The sequence below is a fragment of the Trachurus trachurus genome, assembly GCF_905171665.1.
Source record: "Trachurus trachurus genome assembly, chromosome: 4".
NCBI lineage: Eukaryota > Metazoa > Chordata > Actinopteri > Carangiformes > Carangidae > Trachurus > Trachurus trachurus.
Window position 1 is genome coordinate 11,782,329 of NC_139898.1, and position 12,812 is coordinate 11,795,140.

Consider the following 12,812-nt stretch of genomic DNA (forward strand, 5'->3'; position numbering starts at 1 on the left):
AAAAGCCCAAAAAATATACTTAAAAAAAAAATTTGATGAGTTTGATGAAGGAAACCAAGAGATTCCATGAGCCTCCGTAGCTCTGAGCAGCTCGCGGCTCTGCTCCGCCGCTCTAAAAATAACTTGCACCGACAAAGGTAACGAACCTACTCCTAAAACTATAGGGATTATGGCAATGGGCCAATTTGCAAAAATGTTGAACTATCCCTTTAAAGATCAGTAACAAAACACCATTGCGGTTGCTAGGTTGGGTGATGCACATTCTTTAGTGTTTCAGTCATTTTGGCAGCACAGCTCTGTGGATGTCAGTGTTGATGGGTCTGGTGTTAAAACAGACACTCACAGTTGACTGGTGATGGGCCCTAATGATTTTGGTGATTGCCTGACTTTTCCTCTAGCCCCGACCATGAAGATGCCTTTTGTGGTTTTGAATAAAATCTTTTGAATGGACCCCATCCCATCAACCCACCCACCATCCCTCCTGGATAAATTTGAGTAGCTTTGGTTGACCCACTGACATTCGCATTGGCCTCATCAGCACATCGAAATCATCACTTGTCCAATGTTTTCAAGAGAAAATACCTGAAAGCGCCTGTGTTTTCCGCAAATGATAAAATGTTTATGTGTTAACATGCTAAACTAATATGGTGAATACTGCTAACATTACTAAACATTTGCTAGTTCACATTGTCACTGACTGCATGCATGTTGACATGCTGATATCAGCAATTACGTCAATAAAGCAGCACTTTGCCTGAGTGCAGCCTCACAAGCCATTTAAAGCCCAGCAAGTATTGATGAAGGATGAAGTGAAACAGTTAAACAATAAAAATCTAGTCAAATACATTTTTACAAAACTTGACAACCAAAATAATATTCATACAGGTTTATTAGGGATTTCTAAGAAGTAGCTGATCAGCCATAAATACACAGGACACACAGAAGAATAAACCATCATCATTCATGCGCATACCCAGTCTAAGTAACTGTCCTGTTCACAGACTTTCTAATAATTCAACATGAGGGCGTGACCTCTGTTTTCTAAAGTTCTGCTCTGTTAGACAGTGGTGTGATGTCGAGTGTGAAATTATTCCAAAGCAAGCCAAGATGAACGTCAGTCGAGGGGGTTTCCCTCCTGCAGATCATGGCTATAAGGTCATACTGTATATATCTGCCCCTGAACCCGAAGTTCTGCTTACACAGTCACCACCTGCAGCTTAACACATTTTTTTTAAGGACTTCCTGAGTCTTGTCTCACTTCCCCTTTCACCATCAAAATATGAGGAGGGTCACCCACATGTCGACACACACAAGCGTCTCCAGGAACCTCTCCTACCTCCTTTAAGCATCACTTTGCTTATATGTTAAAAGCACAGTTGTTATTATCATCATCATCATTATTACTATTTTCTTTTGAAAATACTCTAATGTTGAGCACTGTATTGTTGTATGGTGTATGCCCTGAAGGTGAAATGTGGTGCACTTGCAGGGGAAATTCCCCCAATGCACCACATGTGGATCTGATTGAGGGAGTGACAGACATCTTTCTGTGTGGAAAATGTGATGATCAAAGTTTGTGAGCAGTTGTTGTCTTGTTGCAACTCTTTCTCTGACAAGTGCATTATATACTGTAGGCTACACATCAAAGTTACCTCATCATGTAGTTCCTATCATCATCCTCTACTGTTTATAGGAAGGAAATACTAGTGAGGGTCAACAGTGCACAGGGGCAGATTTTAAGCAGCTGTTCAAACTTTCTACAAACACTGAAAACCCAGGAATAATAAGTTTATAGCTCACTTTAATGGACATATTACATGTCAGCTGTGTGATTGTGTGTGTGTGGGTGGCTTCATTGATGAACCATGACTTGACTTGTGTAAAACAGTGTTAGTTCAGTCCAGAGGCGGAGCCAGCACGGACGCTCTGCCACTTTGGCACAGGCGAGACGTGTCTATACACAGGTCAGGACGCACGACTCTAGTCTACACATAAACATGTTCAGAGCGACTTACGATGACGGGCAGAGCTTCAGGTGGCTCAGGAGGATTTGATATCGGGATGGGAGGTCTCGGTGAGTACCATGAGCTTTTATTTCCCTCAGTTTTCATTACTCGGTGTTGATTGAAAGCAGCTGCGGTTTATTTTTAATCCAGCGCTCCACATCTGTCCACTTATCTGAACTGCTTCAAATCAGTGATTTCATAATACTACTTACATGGGAATACAGTGATATAGTAATATAGAATAAGCAGGGAACGATGAATAAGAGATGAAGTTCTGAGTATTATATGTATATAATAAGCCTGTCAAAAATGATTTATTTCAAAGACACTACAGTGATCTAATGAATGTATGACCTTGTGCTTATTTTGAAATTTAATTAACAGCTTGTACTACAATGTAAGAGTCGTATAAGGAGACGGTTGCTGATGACTCGTGGCGACAATGTCCCAAACATGGTCCATCCTCACCACCGTAATGTTGCTGGCGGTGCAGCTTTGCATTGGTAAGCTCAGACGACTGTGTGGATGCATCGCTGTCAGTTCACTTGACAATAAACATGCGTTTTATTTATTTATTTCCCTCTATTTATTTAATTTTAAATGAAAGTAAAATAAATTATTCTTGTAAAAAAAAATGTCCGTAAAAAGAATTTATATAAAGCAAGTGTTCAGGTTCACATTTTCTCATGCTGCTACAAATTCTGCCAAAAAATAATTCATAATGTATTGCATTCATTTACCAAACTTTAGCAGATTAAAGACATGATGAGCATCCCACTGCTGCTTGTATAGTCTAAGTCACTCTTTGTGCCTTCAGGGGAGAAATCCTGTACCATCTGGTCCAGTGCTGGATCTGTGGTGCAGCGGGACTCCAGTTTTGCGGTCTACTGCACCTTTAACTGCAAGTGCAAGAGATACATGTTCAGTGACCATCCACCTACACCCCAGAGACACAAAGAGCTGAATTCTACAGTCATATATTTCAATGTGGTGAACATAACCAAGGACAGAACATACAGCTGCAACTGTGACTGCAGTTCAAGGCTTTGTAACTGTCCTGCGCAGGATCCCTGCGGACTGGACATCAGAACTGGATGTGAGTATGAAGTACAGGAGGAGTGAAGCCTTCTTCTCCGAAACTGTTTCCCCACTGCAAAATTTGTTTATGCATAACGGATTTAACACTTATATTTCAACTGGGCTTTTAATGCATGAGTTACCACTTACCACACCCATAAGTTCAACATGAGCCAACAGCATTGACCCTAGATGTTTTACTTTACATTTAGACATTATGCTCTTGAAAAAACAAACAAACGTATGTACAGAAATCTTGTTTTCCAGCACGGTGTCTTAGAAGTTTCATCATAACTTTACAAACTATAGGAGTTGTTAAAAAATGAAAGAAAAAGAAAGAGACAGAGCTGCTTCTGCTTTCTCTTCTTTATTTAAAGCATAAGCTGTTCACATGTTGGAGGCTGGCTGCAGCTAAGTGTTATAGCCACCTGTGACAAGTTGCATGGTCTGACCACAGAACCATTTCTAATTTGGGAGTGAAAACAAGTTGGGTTGTTTCTGTTTTTGGTTTTTGAAACACACGACATGTGCAGTCTTGGAACATGTACAGAAAATGATCAATTAGTAATTGACAATAGCTGCTATCTGTAAAGACCAATGGTTGATGATGGCTAATGCCAATGTGTTGGAATGAGAAAGTCGTATTCAAGCATCTTATTGTTGCACTCTTCTCAACCTCTTTGGCTGCTTTGTCCTCCAGACCCACCAGATCGCCCTACAGACATCTCATGTCGCTTTGCGGTCATGAATGACACGAGTGGAGTTGTGATCTGCACTTGGGACCGGGGACGGGAAACGTATCTCAGAGACACTTCAGTGCTGAGGTGAGTCTGAAAAACTTGACCTGACTTGAAATCTGCCTGCAAAAAAGCAAAGGAAAGAAAAGAAAGCACATCTCAGTTTCAAATGATCATGCTAACGCTGTCAAATGAAACTCTGTGTGTTTCAGTGTGAGAATTGAACCAAGAAATCACACCGATGGCCCAGATGTGCACAGTGTCCGCACAGAGGGAAGTGATGCATCGTCAGTTAATATCACTCTGTCCAGACATGTCCAGCACATCAATGTCTCGGTGGAAGTCAAAAATGACCTGGGCATCGAGGTGTCACCCTCCATCCGCTACGCTCTCAGTGACATTGGTGAGACCCGCATCATTTGCAGAGCTCTGGGGACTTCAGTTCGCAAGCTGCTACTTTCACACATGTAACGACAGTTTCAAGTAATTTGTAAAGGCATGAAATGATGATGCCATTTGCAGTGAAGTGTTTCACCCCTTTATCAACAACCATAAACTACGTAAATCTTCACTACAGTGGTTATGGTTGTTTATCAGCTCTGTGCATTCTCCTTATAATTGATGTCGTGATGCATTGAAGTCTTATCATTTTTGGGGGTATAAAGAAAACATCAAAATCTGACCTTATTGTGTGAAAGTTGCTCAAGACCTTTGTTTCTAACCACTGTGGTGGTTGTGTTGATGTGAGCAGTGATGCCAACGCCTCCTGTTCTCGGGCAACCTGAGTGCACCTCCAGGAAATGCTTCATCAAAGTGCTGCAGCCTGTGAGGACTCAGCTCCTGGAAGTCCAGTACATATCAGAAGAGCAGACATGGACATCTTATCTACATCAAGTAAGGCTTATCTTTGGACTGGTCCAGATTGTGGGAAGTTTAGCTGTGAGGCATGTTTATCTAAAAGCCTTTGAAGGCAACACTACATCATTAGACCTCACAGGTCTACTGCTGATTCAAATCAAAAGTAGAATGAGTGTGAGCATGATTTAGTGTTAATAGAGGTGTTCATTTGATCTCTGGTCCTCTGTCAGATGCTTTTAAAAGATTATCATAAATGTCACTTTAGGATGAAAGAGTGAGTTTACGTCAGTTACCAAAAAAAAGATGAAAAATACATGTCTTTTTTTTCACTTTCAGGGAGAGCATACACCTCAGAACCTGTCCATCTCCTCTCTGGAGCCCTACACGTTATATTACTTCAGAGGTCGATCCAAATTCAGCACCGGCCTGTGGAGCCAGTGGAGCTCAAACGTTTCCCGCTGGACTGAAGAGGAGGGTAAGTGGCTGAGCACAAACATGCAGCTCCTCAAACCGTTCAGAGAGCATGCACTGAATGAGAGCGCCACAGACTCTTATCTGAAGACAGAGATCTGAATAGATTATTTGTGGTTCTTTATCTATACAGTCTGTCAATGAATTAAAAGTTTCTTTTCGTTTGTGTCTTCTGATGCTGTTATCAGCTCACCATTGCGTGCATGAAGGATGTTTAGAAGCCACTGAGACAGGCCTCATTGGGTTTTGGGTTGAAAGCAAAACCAGTCATTAGTGATAAGACAAAAGTGCATGCAGTATGATAAAATGTAATTAAATGATTTTGCTAAACTAGTTGATTCATTTCAGTTGAACACCTGGCCACAGTGAGTGCTCGAGATGGTATAGAGGACAAGCACGTCATAGCCTACTGATGGTGTGAAGATACGTAGATGTAATCCACTATGAATGTGCAGATGTGCCACGTTGTCAGTTCTGCATGAACAAATCAGCAGCAGAAACAAGACCAGAGGTTAGGCTAGAAATGGAGACAGTTTTAGTCTTCGGTTAATGAACAAGAAGAATCATATCTTTGTCAATCCTCCTCATTTCCCAGGTCACCATCTTGTCTGATGGTTGAATCCAAAAGCAAAAGCAAAAAAAATGTCAACATAGCGATCTGAAACACAATGTAGGAAGCTCATCTGTAACAATGAACTGTTGCCTTTTCATGTGAAAATGGTAACATTTTCTCACAGAGGTGCAGTTGTGAGTCTGTATGCTGGTTTTAACACTTTAATACATATTGTTGTTTTCTGCTGAAATGGACAATTAGGTGTTTCCTTTCCCTTTTTCTTCAAACCTCTTTGACACTAAACATGTAGCGTTTAAGTGAACATCCTTCATCTTCATTTTGCCACAACTGGACAGGCATATTTGATGAAGGGGACCTAATGAGAATATATAAGAATTTGGGAGGGGTTCATTTCATCGCTATCTCAAGCAAGCTTCAATAATCAGTATTGCAATTTGGGGAAAAACAAAATCTATGTAACATCAATGTAAAGGTATCCAGTGTGTTATTACAAACGCCCCAGTGTGGTTGTTTATCTTCATTTGTATCTCAGTATTTGTATTCTATATTCTCAGTATTGTATAAGAAGATTAATGCAGTAGTGCAAAGCTTTGAACTTCCCACATACTGTACACAAAGGGTGGGGGGCCTTTTCTACTCGACTGGGTTGTCACATGTCGTACATACATACATACATACATACATACATACATACATACAGCTGTCACCAGTGTCGGGTCAGTGAGGTTTTCTTTGTAGCAGGTGTTACACACATTAAAGCATCAGCCAGTTTATAAAAAGTCACTTTACACTTTTCACTTTTTTTTTTACTGCCGTTAGTTGGCAGTAAAAATTCAGTGAGTTTAATATATACAGTACATACATAGTATAATAACTTCTCCTGATCTAATCCTGTTCTATTTTTCGCAAGAAAAAACTGCTTTAAAGGAAGTACTCTCTTATATGAGGTTTCATAAGAATTGTTACTCATTGCCATCAAACTCGAGCTCACACAGGAAGCTTTAACAGTGGATGTGTGTCATTATCAGAAGATTTCAAAGCATCACGCCATAGATTGATTCTGGCTGAAAGGAAGAAATCTATAAATAAATCTATCGACTGAATTCAAACACAATGCAGTGCAGTGACAGACTGATGTTTTGTTATTCTAGCTCCTGCAGAAGAGTTGGACGTGTGGTGCGCTCAATCAGCATCTGACTTGAGAGTTTACTGGAAGGTAAGTTTTAAATCATGTCAAAAAGTCATTTTTTTGTTTGTTTAGTTTAAACTGCTGAATGATGATGATGAGTGACAGTACTGTCAGTAGTCAGTCAAGCGTCCGTAAGTGTTCCCTGTCCTCTTACCGTCTGTGTGGGTGGGTGACTTGTGTTGTAGCCATAGTAACACTTTCTGATCTTCCTGCTTCTCTATGGCGTTCTGTGCAACCTAAAGGTCAACCCTTGACCACTTCTGAGGTGACACCTTCACACGCACAAGTACACGCATAGTATACGCTCAAACATCCCCACCCTTTACCACACACACACATGCATGCATGCGCTCACACATATATTCATTTTGTAATGTCACATGAACACAGTGAAAGATAAGTGAAACCTCACTGCAGACACCACAGTTTCAGTTTACAAGAAAAAAAGGAGCTGCACAGAAATGATGTGTCGTACACACTCATTTTGCAGTGTGTTGATTTTGAGCATCCTGTAAAGACAGTAATGCCACAAAAGCATTTTCGTCTCCCCTTCGCCAAAAGCAAATTTGGCACCAAACTCAATGGTTAACCTTTGGATTTTTGTCTTTTTTTGTTTCTTTGTTTGCTATTGCAGGAAGCCAGCATTTCCATGTCTAGAGGGAAGATTAAAGATTACCGAATCAGAGTTTATAGCCCAGACTCTGGGAAGGATGCTGTCGCTCACGTCAGTAGTGATGTCAGGAATTATACCGTCTCCAACTGTGCTAACTGTGAGGTGACACTGTGGGCTCGTAACTCCAAAGGGCTGTCCCCTCCTGCGACAATAACAGCACGTCACACAATAGGTAAAGGAAAAAAAAAGAGAGAAAAAAAAGAATAAATAAACCTCAAATCAATTAATGCTTGTTTTGTAAAATCTGACCTGTAACAAGCAGAATCCAGGATGGAGGTAGCGTTTGTTAGTGCTAGTGTTTCTTTCTTGTACTAAGTATTTATGTTCATGCTTCTCACTTTTCAGCCCAGTCCTCTCCGTACATGCATGTATCAGCAGCCAACCACAATGTCTCCATCTCCTGGGGAGAGGCTGGAACTGCAGCGCTACCTGCTGCGTACGTAGTGGAGTGGTACCCGGAGGGCCTCAAGATGGAGGAGCTCAGATGGATGAGACTGGACAGAAGTGAAAACCATGCAGTCATCACAGGTGGGACCACTAGTAAATACAGGCGGAGGAGTGACACAAATAATGTTCTTCACTCCAGCCATGTTGGTGTTTTCTCAGTTTCTCACAAGATGACGCAGCTGTTGTTCACCACTGTAGTATATTGGGCAGGAGACAATAATCAGGCCAGGGATGCACTTAAGTATCCCACCAAGTGACAGCTTCTATTACAACCACTGTCTGTGCTCCTGCAGATATCAAGCCGTTTGAGTGCTACGAGGTAGCAGTGTATGGAGTCTATAATGAGAGCTCAGTGACTCGGACCACGTTTACAGGTGTCAGTACTGTGGAGTCAGGTAAGATCGGAGAGAATTAACATTATTTTACTACTGTGTAATTTATAGAGCCATAATATGATATCATAATTGTAATATTTTGAGTATTAGAGCATCTGAAATACATTGTCCTTCATTGTGTGGTCTTTTGGGGTTCTGCTTGTTGGGTCTAGTGCCAGAAATTGGCCCGGTTGCCCAGGAGGAGGTTTACAGGCAGAAAGTGAAAGTAACGTGGACGGAGCTTCCCAGGGGCCAGAGGAGGGGCTGCATCACCGAGTATACCGTCTATCTGCAGAACGCCGATGGACACCAGCAGCCTTGTAAGAACTATTTTATCTGTGATTGTCAGGCAGGGAGACGGCTGTCGGGAAAAGGGGATATTTATCATATTTGTTGAAAACTGACTGGGCGAGGGTTTAAACTTTATTTTTATTTCACAAGGTAGAGATTAAAAAGAGCATTTTTCAGCACCTCTCCTAATTTACCTTTAATATGCTCCTCTGTTCTGCGTATGTGACTTTGTATTTCAGACTCTGTCCCTGCATCAAAGAGGACGTATGAGTTCACAGACCTGTCTCCAGCTGCCTACAGCCTCTGGGTGACTGCCTCCACTGCTGCAGGAGAGGGACCGGAAGGCCAGAAAATTAAGTTCTTCATCCAGGGTGAGCTTTGCCTTAAAATAATGGTTAGATATCTTTTTGGGTGGATGGGACAATCATGGAGTCTCCTGGATAACTATTTTATCACTTTTATGATGATAGCAAAAATGTAGTAATATTAGCTAGAGATGTACAGGCATGCTTAAATAAGATAGCAGTATCTCACAAAAGTGAGTACACCCCTCACATTTCAGCAACCATTGTATTATATGTTCTTATGGGACAATACTATAGAAATGAAACTTGGATATACCTAGAGTAGTCAGTATACAGCTTGTATAGCAGTATAGATTTGCTATCCACCGAAAATAACTCATCATCCAGCTGTTATTGTCTATATAGCTTGCAACGCAAGTGAGTACACCCCTAGTGATACCTAAACATGTGGTTCAAGCATGCAAAGCCCCTGTCCTATTCATAATGTCCATGTTTTTGCCTGCTTCACTGGACCATACAAATTTGTGTATCATGGATTAGAGCTGATACATGTAGTACGTTGTGTACAATTCTCTCATACTGGCCACTGGATGTTCAATATGGCACCTCATGGCAAAGAACTGAGAAATAGAGTTGTTGCCCTCCACAAAGACGGCCGAGGCTAAGATTGGTACCACCTTGAAACTGAGCTACAGCACAGTGGCCAAGGTCATACAGTCCTTTTCCAAGACGGGTTCCAGTCAGAACAGGCCTCGCCAGGGTCGACCGAAGAAGTTGAGTCCACATGCTCCGCGTCATCCAGTCACCCAGTCACCCAGAAGTTGGCTTTAAAAAACAGAAGCATGAGTGCTGCCGGCATCACTTCATTTCTATAGTATTTCCCCTTGAGAAGATATAAATGTTTGCTGAAATGTGAGGGCTGTACTCACTTTTGTGAGATTCTGTGTAGATAGACAGCATGTGTTTAATGTGAAGTTGCTAAAGTTCCTGAATGCCAAATGTTTTTTTCTGTTTGTCCCTTAACTGTCAAAGTGTAGGCTACGCTACAAATTAACATAACTTCCTGTCTTCTGATCATGATTACAGAAGAAACTCCACTGTGGCTCTTGGTGGTGTGTAGCGTTGCCTTCTTGATCGTGGTGGTTTTGCTGTGTCTGTGCCAGTGTCCAGCAGTAAAGCAGAAGTGCGTGAGCAACATCAACCTCCTTATCTGTTTTTTTTTTTTTTTTTTTTTTATATATTTAGTTATCATTTACTCTTCTGCAGAAAAACACACCGCTACTAAAGGAACAATGATTTTGCAAAAAAAAAATGAATTATCATTTGAGAAAACAAGTTTCCAGATTGTTCAGCAGTTTTCTCCGTCCTCAGGTTCTGGGTGTTTTTCCAGTGCCTCATGCTCGATGTTGTGCCAGATCCTGCAAACAGCAAATGGGCAAAGGAGTGTACGCAGGAGAAGGTATTTATGTACAAGTGAATTCAAATCGAAGGCACACTGCAGCTCATTGTTCCCAGTTTGAGCCTGTAATCTCCTCCCGAACAGGGCAAGATGAACCTCCAGCTGCAGCTGAGTAACTCCACTGTGATGGAGGAGGAAGAGGAGCCCATCCTGGTGGACGTGGAGGAGCTGCCCAAGCAGAGCAGTGGCATCTTCACGTCTAAACACGTCTCCTCGCAACTCCGTCCCCAGGTCGGCCCGAGCCCAGAGACCGGGCCGGCCACACAGTTGTATCCTCTGACCACGTACATCAAGAGCTTCTCCCATGACTCGGACAGCTCCGACCACACGCAGACCTCCCTGGACACAAACACCACCGTCGACTACATCTCGTCGCACGGGATGGGAGTCATGGAGGAGGATGATCTGGAGGAGGAGCAAGAAGAAGAGGAGGAGGAGGAGCACGAGGGGGAAATGCTGGGATTCTTCCCCAGTCAAAACATCTTCCTGGACACGCTGGACTTTGGGGGAAAGTTGACTCTGGATGCGGTCAAAATTGATTTCTGCAGTGATTTCTTTCAGAACAGCTAGCGTCAACCTGAGGCAGAGACCTTCGACGGGACGAGGTTTGACGATTTCAAGAGGAAGAACTGATGAAAGGAGCGAAAGACCCTGAGTTTTTTTTATATATCACGCTGAACTACCTCTTTGCTTCCAACTGAACTGTTACAGAAACAACTGGTGACGCAATGATCATTTTTGACTCCAGTGTACTTTTTTTTTTTTTCATTCAATTGCATTACCAGTTTTCTCTCTATAATGGCTATAGACACACTAATACCATGACCACAATGAACACAACACGGGCTGCTTGGAGTACATCACATATCCACATTTCTGCCTGAACCGAGGTATTTGTGTTGTCAGCACTGGTTGATATTTTTTCACAGCTCACATTTGGACTTGTCATGGAGGGAAAAGCACAGATGTTATTAACTTAAATCTCACAATGTCGCGACAGTGAGCCAGTATGCACAATACCATCCACTGTTGTTTTGAAATTACTTTTATCCTAAGAGTCTTACAAGTTACAAGACATCAGTGAGACTTCAGGGCAGTATGGATGCTTGGTTGTGCAAAGTGCAAGGAGTGCAAAGTCCAAGGAGATGGAGCAAAGAATTGAACAAGACTTTATTTATTTAAAGTACTCATGCATAAATGAAATATCATTACCTCAACTCTGTGACTCAGTAATCTTTGAAATGGCTTCTGTCATATCAGCAAGGCTTTTGTCAGCTGGAAGTGGGCAGTGTTTCAGCTTGAAAAAAACAAATGGATGTTACCAGGACGCTGAAACTGATGCTGCTAAATGGAATTCAGCCACTATTCATTTTATTTTTATTATAATATTCACCCCTTGTGCTTTTCCTACTGCGTCGCGTCAAAATGTTCTCTGTCACGACTTGAAACATGCTCACTGAGTGTGACCATCCTGTATATTAGCTGTGCTTTAAATCTCTATGCTACCTCAATTTTAGCTCATCTAAATCATAAGAAATCTGAATCGTGTCCTTCAGCGTGTTTGCATATTGGTAATACAGATACAGAACCAGTGTTGTTGCTGGAGCGCAAAATCAAAATTAATTAATTGTAACAATCTGCAAAGTTTTAAAGGCCTTTAGATCTTTTTGGTAAAAGGAAATGTTTTGAATGATTACAGCCATGTTCGCAGCTCGGACAGTTAAGTGTGGTAGTATGCCTGCAAGTGCAAATTTCCACTCAAAACAAAGAGCAGCTGAAGATCAACAGCAATGTTGCTCATATTATATAACAAGTGTTTGGTCTTCAACTGCTGAATAAGTTGATATTTGTATCTAATGATGGTGCTAGATGAGAAGTTAAAGGATCATCAGATATTAAAATCCATCCTAACACATGAATGTGGGCACCACCTTAGAGCAACACAAAACACAAAACTGTCAACCTCATGGTGTCGCTAGAGTCAATAGGATTCATGCCGGTGTAGGTGAGCTGTTTGTCTGTCCCAAGGTGGACCACCAATGTCCCTATTCATGTCACCGACATGACCAAAAGTGGTGTCTGAAATTGTTTGTGTAGTGCACCCTATTGTGCGATATTATTTGGGAGAATATTATTTGTCTGTAGTTTTACTATCAATGAAAATAAATGATTTTGTTCCAGCACTAACATCTGTACAGAACTGAAGTCTTGTTTCAGGCCTCTGTGTCTCTTTCTCTCATACAGACTTATGGTTTGAAAACAGTGAATTGATTGCCAGGGTGGTTTATAAGAGTTGTGTAAGTGTTGGCAGCAGGTTATGCCCAAGCTAATTGTTAAAGTAAAACCAGAGT

The 12,812-nt window shown here is 41.6% G+C and overlaps 1 protein-coding gene across 1 annotated transcript; it reads left to right on the forward strand.

The window, feature by feature from the left end:
- Nucleotides 1-1,738: 1,738 nt before the first annotated feature.
- il12rb2 (interleukin 12 receptor, beta 2a) lies at nucleotides 1,739-12,564 on the forward strand. Its single transcript, XM_083969414.1, has 16 exons — nucleotides 1,739-2,074; nucleotides 2,391-2,509; nucleotides 2,824-3,102; nucleotides 3,784-3,907; nucleotides 4,033-4,223; nucleotides 4,572-4,714; nucleotides 5,015-5,153; nucleotides 6,875-6,939; nucleotides 7,547-7,757; nucleotides 7,931-8,113; nucleotides 8,326-8,427; nucleotides 8,580-8,726; nucleotides 8,937-9,068; nucleotides 10,089-10,185; nucleotides 10,374-10,461; nucleotides 10,546-12,564. Exons 2-16 carry the CDS (start codon nucleotides 2,449-2,451, stop codon nucleotides 11,029-11,031), a joined length of 2,448 nt encoding a protein of 815 aa, XP_083825540.1. The 5' UTR covers nucleotides 1,739-2,074; nucleotides 2,391-2,448; the 3' UTR covers nucleotides 11,032-12,564.
- Nucleotides 12,565-12,812: the final 248 nt, after the last annotated feature.

What these genes read in the sequence shown, in the direction of transcription:
- il12rb2 (XM_083969414.1), top strand. Translation starts at nt 2,449, where the DNA reads ATGTCCCAAACATGGTCCATCCTCACCACCGTAATGTTGCTGGCGGTG. An exon ending in AAACCATGCAGTCATCACAG is followed by an intron (nt 8,114 to 8,325) that starts GTGGGACCACTA and finishes GTGCTCCTGCAG; the next exon opens with ATATCAAGCCGTTTGAGTGC. An exon ending in AGGAGTGTACGCAGGAGAAG is followed by an intron (nt 10,462 to 10,545) that starts GTATTTATGTAC and finishes CCTCCCGAACAG; the next exon opens with GGCAAGATGAACCTCCAGCT.